The sequence below is a fragment of the Ranitomeya variabilis genome, chromosome 5 (assembly GCF_051348905.1).
Source record: "Ranitomeya variabilis isolate aRanVar5 chromosome 5, aRanVar5.hap1, whole genome shotgun sequence".
NCBI classification, from domain to species: Eukaryota; Metazoa; Chordata; class Amphibia; order Anura; family Dendrobatidae; genus Ranitomeya; species Ranitomeya variabilis.
In genome coordinates, this window is record NC_135236.1 from 274,437,023 (window position 1) to 274,456,387 (window position 19,365).

Sequence of the window (19,365 nt, forward strand, 5' to 3'; positions counted from 1 at the left end):
ACAAAAAAACCATCAAATAATAATGTTCAGTTATGCACTCAATACTTGGTCAGGAATCCTTTGGCAGAAATGACTGCTTCAATGCGGCGTGGCATGGAGGCAATCAGCCTGTGACACTGCTGAGATGTTATGGAGGCCCAGGATGCTTCAATAGTGGCCTTAAGCTCATCCAGAGTGTTGGGTCTTGCGTCTCTCAACTGTCTCTTCACAATATCCCACAGATTCTCTATGGGGTTCAGGTCAGGAGAGTTGGCTGGCCAATTGAGCACAGTAATACCATGGTCAGTAAACCATTTACCAGTGGTTTTGGCACTGTGAGCAGGTGCCAGGTCGTGCTGAAAAATGAAATCTTCATCTCCATAAAGCATTTCAGCCGATGGAAGCATGAAGTGCTCCAAAATCTCCTGATAGCTAGCTGCATTGACCCTGCCCTTGATGAAACACAGTGGACCAACACCAGCAGCTGACATGGCACCCCACACCATCACTGACTGTGGGTACTTGACACTGGACTTCAGGCATTTTGGCATTTCCTTCTCCCCAGTCTTCCTCCAGACTCTGGCACCTTGATTTCCGAATGACATGCAAAATTTGCTTTCATCAGAAAAAAGTACTTGGGACCACTTAGCAACAGTCCAGTGCTGCTTCTCTGTAGCCCAGGTCAGGCGCTTCTGCCGCTGTTTATGGTTCAAAAGTGGCTTTACCTGGGGAATGCGGCACCTGTAGCCCATTTCCTGCACACGCCTGTGCACGGTGGCTCTGGATGTTTCCACACCAGACTCAGTCCACTGCTTCCTCAGGTTCCCCAAGGTCTGGAATCGGTCCTTCTCCACAATCTTCCTCAGGGTCCGGTCACCTCTTCTCGTTGTACAGCGTTTTCTGCCACATTGTTTTCTTCCAACAGACTTACCATTGAGGTGCCTTGATACAGCACTCTGGGAACAGCCTATTTGTTGAGAAATTTCTTTCTGGGTCTTACCCTCTTGCTTGAGGGTGTCAATGATGGCCTTCTTGACATCTGTCAGGTCGCTAGTCTTACCCATGATGGGGGTTTTGAGTAATGAACCAGGCAGGGAGTTTTTAAAAGCCTCAGGTATCTTTTGCATGTGTTTAGAGTTAATTAGTTGATTCAGAAGATTAGGGTAATAGGTCGTTTAGAGAACCTTTTCTTGATATGCTAATTTATTGAGACAGGTTTTTTGGGTTATCAGGAGTTATCAGTGACGGGCACAGCATGGCGACGATGATGTCATAAAGGTTGCCTCGACCAATCAGCGACGGGCACAGTCTCCTGCGAATTTGCCTCGACCAATCAGCGACGGGCACAGTATCAACGTAGATGTCATAATGGTTGCCATGGCGACGATGTCATAAAGGTTGCCTCGACCAATCAGCGACGGGCACAGTATCGACGTAGATGTCATAATGGTTGCCATGGCGACGATGTCATAAAGGTTGCCTTGACCAATCAGCGACGGGCACAGTCGGCCGCGAATTCTGGAATCATTGTCCGTCTACTACAGGGACATGCATATTCTAGAATACCCGATGCGTTAGAATCGGGCCACAATCTAGTCTACTATATAATTGTCTAAGGGGTACTTCCGTCTGTCTGTCTCGGATATTCATTGGTCGCGGCCTCTGTGTCATGAAAATCCAAGTCGCTGATTGGTCGTGGGAGTTTTGCCACGACCAATCAGCGACAGCCATAGTCTGGCAGCGAAATGGCCGCTGCTTTACTGCCCTACAGTCAGCGCTGAGCGCTCACACAGGGTTAATGCCAGCGTTAATGGACCGCGGTGTAACGCACTCCGTTAACGCAGCTATTAACCCTGTGTGAACAACTTTTTACTATTGATTATTGATGCTGCCTATGCAGCATCAATAGTAAAAAGATCTAATGTTACCAAGAATAATAGTATAATAATAAAAAAAAGTTATTCTCACCATCCGACGTCGCACGCTGTCCTCGGCAGTGCAAGCGGCAGGTTCCGGTTCCAAGGATGCTATGCGAGAAGGACTTGCAATGACGTCACGGTCATGTGACCGCGACGTCATCACAGGTCCTGCGTTCATACCAACCCTGGGACCCGAAGCTGCCACGAGCACCGCACACCGGCGCCAGGACTTCAAGGGGCCTTCGGAAGGTGAGTATATGTTTATTTTTTATTTTAAGTCTTTTTAAACCACGCATCTAGTGCCCACATTGCTATATACTACGTGGGCTGTGTTACATACTGCGTGGGCTCTGTTATATACTACATCTCTGTGCTATATACAATGTAGCTGGGCAATATACAACGTGACTGTCCAATATACTACGTGCTCTGTGTTATATACTACGTAGCTGTGCAATATACTATGTGCCTGTGCAATATACTACGTGGCTATGTTATATACACGTGGCTCTGCTATATACTACGTGCCTGTGCAATACACTACGTAGCTGTGCAATACACTACGTGGCTATGTTATATACTATGTGGCTGTGGTACATACTACGTAGCTGTTATATACTACGTAGCTGTGTTATATACTACGTCACTGTGCAATATAGTATGTAGCCTGTGCTATATACTACCTACATATTCTAGAATACCCGATACGTTAGAATCGGGCCACCATCTAGTCTGTGTATATGCAGCTCTAGGCCGATGATACAGACTTTGTACCAACGTGTAGAAGCTTAAGTTTTTAGTATACTTTCCACAACCTAATCATCAATATTGTTTTTTGATAGTTTTTTTAATTAAACGAAAACAAAACAAGAGCGTGATTAAATATATAGGAAACACATTTATTCTACACTGGCACTGGAATACACATGACAGTGATAAGAGAATAGAAAGGAAACACTTGCCATTCTGGATTCTTTAGTAACAAAGCTGGAGTTGTAACCTCACTGCTGGCTCTACTGTCCCGCTCCATTATCGGCTTAACATGCAGGAAACCGTGATAGATTTACACCTATTTATTTTGATCTGGAATATGGGAGGAGAAGGGTCACTGTTACAGACTTTCCTTCCTCTTTGACCAAGTATTCTGCAAAGATCTGCTTTTCTAGGTTTCAGTGGCTGTAATATGAATGCATAATTCTAATCTAAATCCATGTCTTCACAAAGCAGTAAAATGTAATAAAAAAAGAAAATAAAACCTTTCCACCAAAAAAATAAAACATTGCTTTTAAAAATAGGTTATTGTTTATTCTGCAAGTCTGTTCTCAGGGAAGCTGGATTACAAACTTACAGCCTCCTGAAAAACCTTGTCATCTAGCCTGCATAGATTCACAAATCCTCATCAAATTATTAAGCTTAGTATCAACTGGAATACACCTGAATTGCACATGGTGTCTTTTCCCAGCTTTAGAAAAGAAAAAAAAACAAAAAAACAAAAACTTTTGTAGTTTCTCTTTGCATGCAGGAATTGATCAATGCAGAAAAGCCTCTATATGACCATACCCCTATGTACAGATTTTGTTAATTTGTCAGATTTGCAGTGCATTTTTCCATTCAATTTTAATCAAATACAATACACAGTGAAGGAAATAAGTATTTGATCCCTTGCTGATTTTGTAAGTTTGCCCACTGACAGACATGAACAGTATAATTTTAAGGGTAAGCTAATTTTAATATTGAGGCTATGTGCACACGTTGCAGATTGTATGAGTTTTTTCACCGCGAAAACGCATACACAACACAGCCCATTGAATTTAATGGGATTCCACAATGCTGTGCTAATGCTGCGTATTTTTCCGCAGCGGAATCGCATGCTCATTCTTTGTGCGGAATCGCGGCGATTCCGCACACATAGGAATGCATTGATCCGCTTATTTCTTGCAAGGGGCTATGCTCCAGGCCCTGGGTACCATATACCTGTATAAAATTAAAAATAGTTATATATTCTCCCCTTCCGGCGGCCCCCACAGCCTTCCCGCTCCTCGCGATGCTCCTGTTCCCAGTGATGCTTCGCGACAATGACCTGTGAGGACTTAGCAGTCTCGCGTGATGCTACGTCATCTGGGGTCATTGCCGCGAGGCATCACTGGGAAAGGGAGAATCGCAAGGAGCGGGAAAGGCTGCGGGGGCCGCTGGAAGGTGAGAATATCACGATTTTTTTTTTTTTTATTATTATTTTTAACATTATATCTTTATACTATTGATGCTGCATAGGCAGAATCAATAGTAAAAAGTTGGTCACATTTGTCAAACACTGTTTGACCAACTTGTCAATCAGTTTTCCAAGCGATGCTACAGATCGCTTGGAAAAATGCTAGCATTCTGCAAGCTAATTACGCTTGCGAAACGCTAGTGTTTAGCGAGAATATGCATGCCAATTCTGCATGCGTTATACCCGCGGCAGGGAGTTGCAGTATTGCCGCGGAAATTTCCGCAGCAATTCTGCAACATGTACACATAGCCTGAGAGATTGAATATCAAAAATAATATCCAGAAAATCTTATTGTATAAATTATATAAATTTATTTGCATTTTGCAGTGAGAAATAAGCATCTGATCCCTTACCAACCATTAAAAGTTCTGGCTCCTACAGACCAGTTAGGCTATGTTTCCACGGTCAGGAAAAGTTCAGGATTTGCTGTGGATTGGATGCTGTGTACAGCCGCAGCGTCCAGATGTTACAGCATAGTGGATGGGATTTTACGAAATCCCGTGTCCACTATGTGCGCACGGCCGCATCCGGCGGCCCTGCGTATCCGGACATGCGGAGCGTCTTTAGAGTCCGCAGCATGTCTATTTATCTTGCGAAGACGCTCCGTCTCCGCAAGATAAATACCACATTCTATGTATATGATGCGGTGATTCCGCATGTGTTCAATGAACACATCCGGAATCACCACGCGTATAATATGTTTTGGGAGTGTTTCTCTGCTAAGGGCACAGGACTACTTCACAGCATCAATGGGAGAGTGGATGTAGCCACGAACCATAAAATCCTGAGTGTGAACCTCCTTCCCTCTGCCAAGACATTAAAAATGGGTCGTGGGGCTTTCGACCAAGGGTCTTCTTTCTGATATCTATAGGATTTTATTGGACCCATATCCAGAAGAGTCTCCAAGACACTCCTATATGGACAGGTGGGAGGGTATCTTGGGGGAATCTTTCTCCGAGTGTGTGGCAAGGGATCTGGAGGAGGGCAGCTAAGACTTCCACTTGTTACACGTATAAGGAAAACCAGTTTAAATTGATTATGTTTTGGCACCACACTCCATTATTACATAAATTTAATCAGAATATATCTAACCAATGTTGGAAGTGCGGTTCTGATGGAGACCTTACCCATATTTTTTTGGACATGTTCAATAATACAAAGGTTCTGGACTAAGGTCAAAATTTAATTTTCGAAGTCATGGGTCTTCATATTCCATTAGACTCTAAATTCTACTTGCTCAATATCCCACCATTCCAGATTGGAAGTAGGATTCTTTTATATCTGACCACAGCTGAGAGATGTTTAATAGCCCAGGCTGGCTTATTCTCCGTCACTCAACGAGTTATATTTCCGGATACAGGACATATGAAATATGGAGCACCTCACAGCTTTAATAAATAATACATTTGAAAGTTTTGAAGCAACGTGGAATCTGTGGGACGAATACTGGGCTCAGAAGGCCTAACAATGGTATTTATCCAGCAAAATGTACCATCTTTCCCAGGAACCTCATCTCCTTCCCTCCCTCATGTTTCACGGTCTTGTCAATTCTATTTCTTTCTATTATATTTGTTAATTGATTTGCATGAAATGTTTGCATGTATTATATTTTGGTGTGATTTCATTCTGCAAATTTCTATTAAAAAAAAAAAATAAATCAGTAAACATTCAGTTATAATAAAGAAAAAAAAAAAGGGCCGTGGCTGGGTCTTCCAGCAAGACAATGACCCAAAACAGCCAAGGTAACAAAGGAGTGGCTTCAAAAGAAGCACATTAAGGTCATGGAGTGGCCTAGCCAGTCTCCAGACCTTAATCCCATAGAAAACTTATGGAGGGAGTTGAAGCTCCGAGTTGCCAAGCGACAGCCTCAAAATCTTAATGATTTAGAGATGATCTGCAAAGAGGAATGGACCAAAATTCCTCCTGATATGTACGCAAACCTCATCATCAACTACAAAAAAAGTCTGACTGCTGTGCTTGCCAACAAGGGTTTTGCCACCAATTATTAAGTTTGCCAGAGGGATCAAATACTTATTTCTCACTGTAAAATGACAATAAATTTATACAGGGTGATTTTCGGGATTTTATTTTTGATATTCTCTCAATGTTAAAATTAACCACCCCTTAAAATTATAGACTGTTTATGTCTTTGTCAGTGGGCAAACTGGCAAAATCAGCAAGGGATCAAATACTTATTCCCTTCACTGTACACGCCATAGGGATTTGGTAAAGGCGCAGTAGTATTACTTTTTATTTACTAAAACAAGAAAAGTAATAGCAGGACAATCCTAAAAACATTATACATTCCACAGAACATCATACATGATGAAGGCACTGGTTATGTGGTGACTTAAAAAATACATTCAGCATGAGTGGGTCAGCCAAATAGAGTTCTAGCAATTAAAATCATATGTGCTTATTGTCTCACAGTTACAACTTAATATCTATCCACAGGATTGGTAAGGGCCCCTTCACACTGTGCAATCAAAGTCTGAACGAGCGTTCGATTTGTGACGTTTATCCGTCCTCGTTCCGAGGTTGCAAAGTGTGACATGGTGTTACGATTTGCGACGCAGCCCAGCATCGTACGATGTGAAAGAAAGAGCAGAACTTTCTTTCGTCGTAAATGTCTCGCTGTGGCGGTCGAAATCGTAGTATGTGACGGCGGTCATACGAGCTCGTAATGCGACTACGTGGGTTGGGCTTCCGCATACCTGTCTCCTGATTGGGCGTGACGTTTTAGCACGCCCATGCTGGTAATACGTCACGCTCGGAGTCGTAGGACTATGGCGGTGTGAAGGGTAGCGTACGATTGCGACGCGTGACGTTCACATCGCAACTACGTCAGAAAAAGCGTTAACATCGTAGAGTGTGACCGCTGGCTACGAGCTCGTACTGCGATGTCGAATATGACGCAAATGCGTCGTAATCGTAGCAGAATCGACCAGTGTGAAGGGGCCCTTAGAAGTCTGAGCACTGGGGGTCTCAACGTCAGAACCATAAGAAATCACAAAAAAACAAATGCCTTACATCTCCCTTTTGTCATGTAACCATTTTCTATTGGAATGAGAGCCAAGCAATCAGTCACTTACCCTCTATCAAGATCAACGCTTGCTTTCAGTGAATGATAACATTCAGAAGCTTAAAATAAAACACAAGTTCTTACCAGTTACCATTCACTGATCGGGACGAGATCTTAAAAGGAGCACTCTAGGGGGTTTTGTTTGTTTTAAATTACTGCCAACTTTATTAGCAATCATTAATGTGTGTCTAGTGTGCACATGAAAATACTTATCTGTTGCGGTCGTCCGCCATTTCTAGTGCTACTCTGGTCCTCTGTAGCCCTTTCTTGCTGGCTTACACAGTGGACCGTTAATTCCTGTCTTAATGTAAGTCTATCAGAGCCTCATGGACTTACACCGAGAAAGTGACTTCTGGCCCAAGCAGAACACGCTGTGGGAACCATAAGTTTACAATTGTGGTAACATAGTACAGGAGTGGGCCAGAGACGTGCTGGAAACAGCAGAAGACAGCGATGGGTTACTGACTGATAACCGTGGGTAGGAGGGTAAGAAGAGCAGTGGTCTTGTAAAAAATGGGGACCCACAGGTGCTTCTCAGAAAATTAGAATATCATCAAAAAGTTAAAGGGAACCTGTCACACCCAAAATTGATGGTGAGGTAAGCCCAATGTCATCAGGGGCTTATCTACAGCATTCTGTAATGCTGTAGATAACCCCCTGATGTTACCTAAAAGAGGAGAAAAAGAGGTTAGATTGTACTCACCCAGGGGTGGTCCCGCTGCGGTCCGGGTCCGATGGGTGTCTCAGGTCCGGTCCGGAGCCTCCCATCTTCATTCCATGACATCCTCTTCTGGTCTTCACACCGCGAATGTGGCGCAGGCGTACTTTGTCTGCTCTGTTGAGGGCAGAGCAAAGTACTGCAGTGCGCAGGCTCCGGACCGGACCTGAGACACCCATCGGACCCGGACCGCAGCGGGACCGCCCCTGGGGTGAGTATAATCTAACCTCTTTTTCTCCTCTTTTAGGTAACATCAGGGGCTTATCTACCGCATTACAGAATGCTGTAGATAAGCCCCTGATGACGGTGGGCTTACCTCACCATCGATTTTGGGGGCGACAGGTTCCCTTTAAATTTCAGTTCTTCAATACAAAAAGTGAAACTCATTAGAGACATTACAAACAGAGTGATCTATTTAACGTGTTTCTGTTGATTATAGCTTACAGCCAATGAAAACCCAAAAGTCATTATCTCAGTAAATTAGAATACTTTATAACACCAGCTTGAAAAATGAATTTAAAATCCGAAATGTTGGCCTACTGAAATGTATGTTCAGTAAATGCACTCAGTACTTGGTCGGGGCTTCTTTTGCATCAATTACTGCATCAATGCGGCGTGGCATGGAGGCGATCAGCCTGTGGCACTGCTGAGGTGTTATGGAATCCCTGGTTGCTTTGATAGCAGCCTTCAGCTCATCTGCATTGTTAGGTCTGGTGTCTCATCTTCCTCTTGACAATACCCCATAGATTCTTTATGGGGTTAAGGTCAGGAGAGTTTGCTGGTCAATTAAGCACTGTGATACTGGTTTTTTTTTATACCAGGTATTGGTACTTTTGTCAGTGTGGACAGGTGCCAAGTCCTGCTGGAGAATGAAATTTCCATCTCCAAAAAGCTTGTCAGCTCTAAAATTTCCTGGTAGATGGCTGCACTGACTTTGGTCTCAAGCCACTTGGACGGTGTGCCTCTCCACTCTTCCTCCAGACTCTGGGACCTTGATTTCCAAACGAAATGCTAATGCTTTCATCTGAAAACAACACCTTGGACCATTGAGCTGTAACAGTCCAGTTCTTTTTCTCCTTGGCACAGGTAAGACTATTCTGGGGTTGTCTATTGGTCAGGAGTGGCTTGACACAAGGAATGTGACACTTGTAGCCCATGTACTGGATACGTCTGTGTGTGGAGGCTCTTGAAGCAATGACTCCACAGCAGCAGTCCACTCCTTGTGAATCTCCCCCAACTTTTCGAAGGGACCTTTTTAAATGCTTAGGAAGCCTTTGCCGGTGTTTTTTGTTAATTATTCTAATTTACTGAGATAATGACGAGTTTTCATTGGCTGTAAGCCATAATCATCCACATTAACAGAAAAAGACTTGAAATAGATCACTATTTGTAATGACGATATACGAGTTTCACTTTTTGTATTGAAGAACTGAAATATTCTAATTTTGTGAGAAGCACCCGTATGTGGAATATAATAGGATAAAAAGTTTCCATGTTGTAGACAGGCTGCCTGGTATCCATGAAAAACAACGCCCGCCAAAAATACATACGTTTTAGATGTAAATTTGACCCTTTCTATAGAAATGGCTGAAATCTGCTGGAAAGTCACAACAAATCTGAAGCAAACGAAACGTTGCATCAATCCACTCCATATAAAGGGTTATGTAAAAACCCATTTGTTTGCATTGTACTCACTATGCTACTACAAAATCAACAATGCAAACTGATCCAGCCTCCGTCCTTCTTACCCAACTGTCTGCAGGGACTTCCAAAAATTGCTTCGCTTAAAATCTTGCAAAATCAGTAGACGCTTCTGGGTTTTTTTCTTTTTTAAATTATGAAGAAGCTACATGATAACACACCTGATTTTCTAATGGGTGAGCAATGGATGAAGCACTGGCAGCAGACCATGCTCAGTACAGGGACAGCACTGCATCCTGGCAGACAGCAAAAGCTGCTATGCAGCCCAGTCCTCCATTAACACGTACTCTGATGTTCTTTACACAACCTCCAGCTGCATATAAAAGGTAGGGGGGTGCAGTGTAGCAGATACATTAATCAATCCAGCTGCACCTCACAGAGCCGCTTCCCCCTCCCATATGTTTCAGGCACTTCTCTAACATTTCAGGCCTGTCTGCATACTACACAGAAGGCAAGAGGGCAGGGAAAGTAGAGCAGGAGAGGAGAGCGGAAGATGCCAGGGACCAGTGACAGGCCAGCACACACGGCTTAGGAGGCAGCTTCTTGCCTTTTTAGATTATAAGGGTAAATCGTGCTTTTCTACGGTCATTTGCCTGGCTGTTTACATGGGCAGACCAAAGCAAACGATGCTCAAGGAGTGATCTATACTAGATCGCCCAGCGCACACAGGCAGCCACGGTCCTCACAGTGAGAGTCTTGTTTACACAGGATGATGGGATGTTGCTGAGAATTAGGATTTTTTTAACGCTGCATAAAAGGTCATTTCACCCAATGAACGACTGTTGGCAGCATGATAATCGTGAAACAAGCGTCTTTGTTTATAATGCTAGCATACGGGAACACGTGACACTGAATAAATGTCATCACCTAACACCTGCCCCCTACAGCAATGATTAACAAAGCTCACATGTTAAATGCATGTTTGTGGTGGGCTTCTCTACATACTGTGTAGCCCTGGCCTTATGCTGCCCTCTATTCGGGACAATATGTTCACACTGGCACCATGGCTCTCAGTGTAATTAACCTTTGCAGGTTTGTTAATGCCAACTTTTCATCTGTTATAAGGGAAGAATCTATCTGAATGATGTGCTATTCCAGCCATCAAAGAGCAAAGAAACTAAAATGAAAATAATAAATGCAGTTGTGAAAATAACATTAGCAGACTGCTGAATGGCCACGAAAATCAAGTGCTCCATTTCTGTATCAGATAAACAGCACTACAATAAAAACAATGTTATACAATAATCAGAAATCTATAACCCAAGCAGAAAACCTTGGTCAGACCTGAAGTAACACATTAAAAACATCCCATGCTCCATTCATTACCATATGAACAAGTGGAAAATCTGACATGTAAAACTCAGGAAAGTTTTCTAACACTAAGGGTACCCTCACACTCTGCAACTTTCCAACGATCACGACCAGCGATACGACCGGGCCGTGATCGTTGGAAAGTCGTTGTGTGGTCGCTGGGGAGCTGTCACACAGACCACTCTCCAGCGACCAACGATGCCGAGGTCCCGGGTAACCAGGGTAAACATCGGGTTACTAAGCGCAGGGCCGCGCTTAGTAACCCGATGTTTACCGTGGTTACCAGCGTAAAAGTAAAAAAAACCAAACAGTACATACTCACATCCCGGTGTCAGTCAGGTCCCTTGCCGTCTGCTTCCCGCACTGACTGAGTGCCGCCGTAAAGTGAAAGCAGATCACAGCGGTGACGCCGCCGCTGTGATCTGCTCTCACTTTCCGGCCGGCAGTCAGTCAGAGCGGGAAGCAGACGGTAAGGGACCTGAAGGACACCGGAATGTGAGTATGTACGGTTTATTTTTTTTTACTTTTACGCTGGTAACCACGGTAAACATCGGGTTACTAAGCGCGGCCCTGCGCTTAGTAACCCGATGTTTACCCTGGTTACAAGCGAACGCATCGCTGGATCGCTGTCACACACAACGATCCAGCGATGACAGCGGGAGATCCAGCGACGAAATAAAGTTCCAAACGATCTGCTACGACGTACGATTCTCAGCAGGGTCCCTGATCGCTGCTGCGTGTCAGACACTTGCGATATCGTATGGATATCGCTGGAACGTCACGGATCGTACCGTCGTAGCGACCAAAGTGCCACTGTGTGACAGTACCCTAAGGGTATGTGCACACGTTGTAGATTTGCCTGCAGAATTTTCTGCACAGATTCTGCATCTCTTTGCCAGAAAACATGTCTAAAAATCCACGCGGATTTGATGCGGGTTTTTTTTCATGCGGATTTGTCTGCGTTTTTGTAAGCTAAATAAAGATCTGTTGCTGAACAAAAAAAAAAAAAATTGTGATGTCATTTCTGGTCCAACTTCTTCATTTACATACTCCATTGAAGAATAATGTTTACACACACAGAAAGATAGATAGATCAATAGATAGATATATCTATCATCCATCTATTATCTAGCTATAGATATATCTATCTATAGATAGATATATCTACAGTAGTAAAAAACAGAAGGCAGCACTCCAAAAAGTAGTTGCAAAATAAGGTTGACTTTATTAGGTCCACTTGTGTGGCCTTCCGTTTTTTACTACTATATGTTGGCAAGTATGGATTGATTGCTGTGAGACTTTGCACCCATTTAACTTTTAGTGCTGTTCCATTTTTTCTAACTAGATATATCTATAGATACATAGATAATACCAAGCCCATGTTTAGTAACAAACATAATAAAATAGTACATAAAGAGTTAAATAAAGACACACAAAATCTATGTTAGGCTAGGGTCACACTTGCGAGAAACTTGCCTGAGTCTCGCACCTCAATACCCGGCGCCGGCACTTGGGACCGGAGCGTTGAGCTGCATAGAAATACATGCAACTGAACGCTCCGGTCCCGAGTGCCGGCTGCAGTGCCAGGTATTGATGCAAGAGACTTTCTCACAAGTGTGACCCCGGCCTTAAACGCAGTATCTGTTTAATTTATAAAAAAAGAAAAAAAATGGTGTGGGCTCCCACACAATTTTCTGCGCCAGAGGAAAAATCAGAGATTAGTAGCCGATGTTTACAGCCTGGGAAGGGGTTAACACCCATGGATCTTCCCAGGCTAGGAATATCAGCCCGCAGCTGTATATTTAGTCTTTACTGGCTATTAAAATAGGAGGAACACCTCCCCCCCCCCCACACACACAAAAAAAACTACGTGGGGTTCCCCTATTAACTAATAGCCAGAAAAGGCCCTCGATCACCTGCAAAAAAAATAAACCAACACAAATACTCCTTGGTCCGACAGTCTATTTAATAACGAGTGTCCCACGACGATGTCCCCTATAGAGCTGTCACATCAAGAGATGTGACAGCTCTATTGGCCTCCAGTGACACACTGACACGAGACAATGGCTCCTGCAGAGTTATCACTGAGGGTTCAATGGCCTCTCACTTTACGGCACTGCTGTGTGAGAATTTTCCCACGCAGCGGTGTCGCAAGTGACAGCATGAACTCTGCACTCAGTGGCGGAGGGATACAGTGCGTAAGGATACCTTCCGTCATTGTATCCCGGAGCCTCTGGAGAGCGGTCGCATCTGCCGATGTGACAGCTCTCCACAGGGGATAGTCGTGGGACACTCGTCATTACATGGATTACATAGGATCAGGGAGTATACTGGTTTTTTTCTTACAGGTGATCAAGGGCTTTGGGGATTAGCTGTATAATGAGTATGTACTGTATGTGTATATGTTTGTTGTGTTTTTTTACACTTGAACACCGTAGCCGGATGATGGGAATACTACTGTCCCATCATCTGGCTACCTTTCACTGTAGAAGGCATAGCTGGATGGGACTAGTAGTCCCATCGGACGATGCCTGACACACAGCCGCGCGCACACGCACGCACAGACCCGTGCATGTGTGCACACACAGACCCGCAAGTGCGCACACACACACCCGCAAGCGCGCACACACACACCCGCAAGCGCGCACACACACATACACGTATAAAGCCACACATACTCTCTCCCCCTCCCGATCTGCAGCGTTTCTTGCAGGCACATCCGCAGATCTTTTTTATACCTGCGGTTTTGCTGCGGATTGCCCTGACCCAATGGAAGTCAATGGGTGCAGAAACGCTGCAGATCTGCAAAAAAAATTGACATACTGCGGAAAAAAAAAAAAAACATGCTGCGATTCCGCACTTTTTTTTCTGCAGCATGTGCCCACCAAATGTCAATTTCACATAGAATAACATTGCTTGTGCACTACACTGTGGATTTGATGCAATTCCGAGTGTCCAACAAAGCTGCGGATCCGCATCTAAATCAGCAACGTGTGCACATAGCCTAAACGTGCATCCATGCTGGAACGCTTCTCTTCCTTTGCGGTAGAATCTCTCACAGAAATCACAGGCTTGTCCTCCAATTACTGCAGCAGATTTGCTGTTAGAACTGCCATTCAATAGGGCTAGGACAGGTATAGCGCCTGCTGTGGATCCTGAGTGGAATCTGCCCCAATAAAAGACATGTTGATTACAGAAGCTGCTTTTTGTGGTGGGACAAAAAAAAAAAAAAAAAAAAAAAAAAAAAGCTACAGCTGTATGAACAGCAATTCTGAAATTCCAGTAAAGCCAATGAGAGCCTATTTTTTGAGTCGCAAAAAAAAAAAAAATGCATACAATTTGTACTTTTTTTATCTTGTGCTTTGTAGTTTAGGCTTTTTACACATACCGTTGTTTTGCGGCCAATAGATTTCTATGGGGCCGCAATAATTTTGCGCCGTATGGCAGTGAGACGCATTTACGGCCATGAAAAAAGATCGAGCCAGCTCGATCTTTTTCACGGCTTACGGACATGGCCCACATTGAAAATCAATGGGGCCACAAAAACAATGGAAGCTTGTTCTTCTGATGCACCGTGACTTCTGGTTTTGCGGAACGCAGTTTTTTTTTTCCAATACTATTTCCATAGTATTGGAAACCCAAAAACCGGCGATCCGCAAGTTTTTTGTGGTCCGTTATTGTGGCAGACAGTGAAAATTACGGCAATACGTCCCGCAATAACAGGCAAAAAACCCAGTATGTGTAAAAGAAGCCTTAGGCTATGTGCACACTTTGCGGGGTCCTCTGTGGGTTCTCCCGCAGCGGATTTGATAAATCTGCAGGGCAAAACCGCTGCGGTTATCCCTGCAGATTTATCGCGGTTTGTTTTGCGGTTTCCGCTGCGGGTTTACTCCTATACTACTGACGCTGCATATGCAGCAATATGCAGCATCAATAGTAATGTTAAAAATAATAAAAAATGGTTTATACTCACCCTCTGACGTCCCGATCTCCTCGACGCTGCACGCGGCGGGGTCCGGTTCCAAAGATGCTGTGCGAGAAGGACCTTCGTGACGTCACGGTCATGTGACCGCGGCGTCATCACGGTCATGTGACCGCGACGTCATCACGGTCATGTGACCGCGACGTCACCGCAGGTCCTGCTCGCACAGCAACCCTGAGACCGGACGGCCGCGTGCAGCGCTGAGAGGTGAGTATATCATTATTTTTTATTTTAATTCTTTTTTTTTTTTACACAAATATGGTTCCCAGGGCCTGGAGGAGAGTCTCCTCTCCTCCACCCCGGGTACCATCTGCACATTATCCGCTTACTTCCCGCATCGTGGGCACAGCCCCATGCGGGAAGTAAGCGGATCAATGCTTTCCTATGTGTGCAGAATCGCAGCGATTCTGCACAAAGAAGTGACATGCTGCGGAATGTAAACCGCTGCGTTTCTGCGCGGTTTTTCCCGCAGCATGTGCACAGCGGATTGCGGTTTCCATAGGGTTTACATGTAAATGTAAACGCTATGGAAACTGCTGCGGACCCGCAGCTACAGAAACACTGCGGATCCGCGGTAAAACCCGCAAAATGTGAACATGGCCTTAGTGTTCAGATTTTTCATCAATGTGGCTTATCCAGATGTTGCAGATGCATGAAATGCAATTTAAAATAAAAAGGTTACAAAATTTGGAGCAACTGCAGTCTACTCCCCCCTTCCAGAGTGAGTTTATGTAGCCCAGTTAATTTTGTTGATTTTTTGTGGAAAAGATTAAGATAGGTAAAACAAAGGCAATTTTTTTTTTACATAATTATGAATGAACCATGTGAGCCACTAATGAATTTCGAAAAAAAAAACAAAAAACCCGCAAGCAAAAACTACAAGCCAAAAAAGGAAAGGGACCACAAAAAAAAAAAAAAAAAACAGAACGAATATAATGAACTGAGCCCTATATATTGACGGTTAGGGGGACAGTTAAAAAAAAAGACAAAAAAAAACAAACAAAAAAAAAAAAACAGTGTAACTATACCCAATGCTGCTTTCATACATCCATGGGTCATGGTCCAACCATGGGTTTTCCCACCTGAAATCAACAGCTTCATGGGCAGGAGACCTGTGGCCTGACAGTGCATGCCTGCCCGAAACATGGTTGCGTGAATCTAGTCTAAGGAGGATAAAAAACCCATCTTAATCAGACGTACGGTATATACGCTGGCATAGTTTTGCCCTATAATTTACACCAATTTGAGGGGTAAATTAGAATCAATTTGACAAGATAAAAGAGACCCTGCCTCTCCGAGCCCATCCACTTCTGAAAGAATTGTTGAAAGCACCGTAACAAGCCCCAACTTATGGTACAAATATGCTGGGTGCTAAACAGACTTTTCCAGTCTGAAAACTTGTGTACAGCCCTAAGTGAAACGCCATTAATATCTCTAATAAGTGATAATCTGCTGCTTACTTGTATGTGAGTCCATCTGAATTTGCGAAAAGCTGTTGAGCAGTAAGACCATCTTCTGGGACATATCCAGTACCACCGCTGATCAAGTAGTCCGCCATGCTGGAAGAAAAAAATGCCAAGATTAACAGATTTAGTAAATATTCAGAAAGCCATCTTAGAAGCATGTTATGCCAGAAGCTTGCTCCACTTATTTTTTGAAACACCTTGTACTTGTATTAGGCAATTTGTGCTCCAGCTCTGAAGCCGATGCACATTCCGGCCAAAAGTTTAACAGATGTCCCAGCACCAGGGTAAAAGCCATACGTAAAACACTCCTATAAAGTCATAGACGTGAGCAAAACTGTTCACACGACCCTAGGCCAATGACCAAATCGGTAATCAGTGGCAGCAGGGCCAGAGCCCTTCAGACTGCCTGCTACTTACTGGCATCCTGGGCACCTCTTCTGATTAGCAGGCCGAGGTGCAAAATGTAAAGAGGACCTGCCGTCACCACTCCTGAGAAGTCTGCTTCAGTAAATGCTTGTATTCCCTATTAAATAATTTAGAGGCATCTTTCTGTGATGTGCTCCTATAATTTCATGAATAATGAGAATAGGAGCTGATTGGCGGGGGTGTCTGAGCCCCACTGGTTTCATATCTTAATATTACCGTATATGCTGGAAGAAGCCCTATAAACTTGCACACAACTTCTCAGTCGTACGTGTACCTAACGGATGGATTAAAACATAATAAGTTCATCATGTACAAAATGCCATACAGAAGCAGATGGAGCAGCTATGGTTTGGTCATAAGGGACAGCACGTGTGCCACTGGGTGCAATGCCAAGCACCAGATATTTCCTTCTGGATCATTAATATACATCTTACACAAGCATGTCAACAAAGTAAAAGTGTAAGCCCCCATCCAACAGAAGCTCCCCAGTCAGCACACATGGATGGACTAGGAATCATATGGTGGTCACTGTACATTATACCCTACAACTAAGGAAGATTGTACAGACACATAGGAACCACAGTGGCATCTGTGCATCTACAGCAGCCCCCCCACACGCAGCCCCCCGCACACATGGTGGTATATGGCAGCGCCCATACAGGGCGGTACACGGCAGCCCCCCGCACACAGGGCGGTACACGGCAGCCCCCCCGCACACAGGGCGGTACACGGCAGCCCCCCCGCACACAGGGCGGTACACGGCAGCCCCCCCGCACACAGGGCGGTACACGGCAGCCCCCCCGCACACAGGGCGGTACACGGCAGCCCCCCCGCACACAGGGCGGTACACGGCAGCCCCCCCGCACACAGGGCGGTACACGGCAGCCCCCCCGCACACAGGGCGGTACACGGCAGCCCCCCCGCACACAGGGCGGTACACGGCAGCCCCCCCGCACACAGGGCGGTACACGGCAGCCCCCCCGCACACAGGGCGGTACACGGCAGCCCCCCCGCACACAGGGCGGTACACGGCAGCCCCCCCGCACACAGGGCGGTACACGGCAGCCCCCCCGCACACAGGGCGGTACACGGCAGCCCCCCCGCACACAGGGCGGTACACGGCAGCCCCCCCGCACACAGGGCGGTACACGGCAGCCCCCCCGCACACAGGGCGGTACACGGCAGCCCCCCCGCACACAGGGCGGTACACGGCAGCCCCCCCGCACACAGGACGGTACACGGCAGCCCCCCCGCACACAGGGCGGTACACGGCAGCCCCCCCGCACACAGGGCGGTACACGGCAGCCCCCCCGCACACAGGGCGGTACACGGCAGCCCCCCCGCACACAGGGCGGTACACGGCAGCCCCCCCGCACACAGGGCGGTACACGGCAGCCCCCCCGCACACAGGGCGGTACACGGCAGCCCCCCCGCACACAGGGCGGTACACGGCAGCCCCCCCGCACACAGGGCGGTACACGGCAGCCCCCCCGCACACAGGGCGGTACACGGCAGCCCCCCCGCACACAGGGCGGTACACGGCAGCCCCCCCGCACACAGGGCGGTACACGGCAGCCCCCCCGCACACAGGGCGGTACACGGCAGCCCCCCCGCACACAGGACGGTACACGGCAGCCCCCCCGCACACAGGGCGGTACACGGCAGCCCCCCCGCACACAGGGCGGTACACGGCAGCCCCCCCGCACACAGGGCGGTACACGGCAGCCCCCCCGCACACAGGGCGGTATACGGCAGCCCCCCCGCACACAGGGCGGTATACGGCAGCCCCCCGCACACAGGGCGGTATACGGCAGCCCCCCGCACACAGGGCGGTATACGGCAGCCCCCCGCACACAGGGCGGTATACGGCAGCCCCCCGCACACAGGGCGGTATACGGCAGCCCCCCGCACACAGGGCGGTATACGGCAGCCCCCCGCACACAGGGCGGTACACGGCAGCCCCCCGCACACAGGGCGGTACACGGCAGCCCCCCCGCACACAGGGCGGTACACGGCAGCCCCCCCGCACACAGGGCGGTACACGGCAGCCCCCCCGCACACAGGGCGGTACACGGCAGCCCCCCCGCACACAGGGCGGTACACGGCAGCCCCCCCGCACACAGGGCGGTACACGGCAGCCCCCCCGCACACAGGGCGGTACACGGCAGCCCCCCCGCACACAGGGCGGTACACGGCAGCCCCCCCGCACACAGGACGGTACACGGCAGCCCCCCCGCACACAGGGCGGTACACGGCAGCCCCCCCGCACACAGGGCGGTACACGGCAGCCCCCCCGCACACAGGGCGGTACACGGCAGCCCCCCCGCACACAGGGCGGTATACGGCAGCCCCCCCGCACACAGGGCGGTATACGGCAGCCCCCCGCACACAGGGCGGTATACGGCAGCCCCCCGCACACAGGGCGGTATACGGCAGCCCCCCGCACACAGGGCGGTATACGGCAGCCCCCCGCACACAGGGCGGTATACGGCAGCCCCCCGCACACAGGGCG

The 19,365-nt window shown here is 47.0% G+C and overlaps 1 protein-coding gene across 7 annotated transcripts in view; it reads right to left on the reverse strand.

The window, feature by feature from the left end:
• The window catches only part of IMPDH1 (inosine monophosphate dehydrogenase 1), a 233,617-nt gene that overhangs the window by 44,438 nt on the left and 169,814 nt on the right, over window positions 1–19,365 (reverse strand). For 6 of the 7 annotated variants that reach the window (XM_077264357.1, XM_077264356.1, XM_077264361.1 and 3 more), the window contains exon 2: window positions 16,422–16,520. In XM_077264357.1, coding sequence (XP_077120472.1) covers window positions 16,422–16,520 — 99 coding nt within the window. Of the gene's footprint in view, window positions 1–2,860; window positions 2,982–16,421; window positions 16,521–19,365 lie in introns of those variants that run through there. The other variant, XM_077264360.1, reaches the window with a different exon arrangement.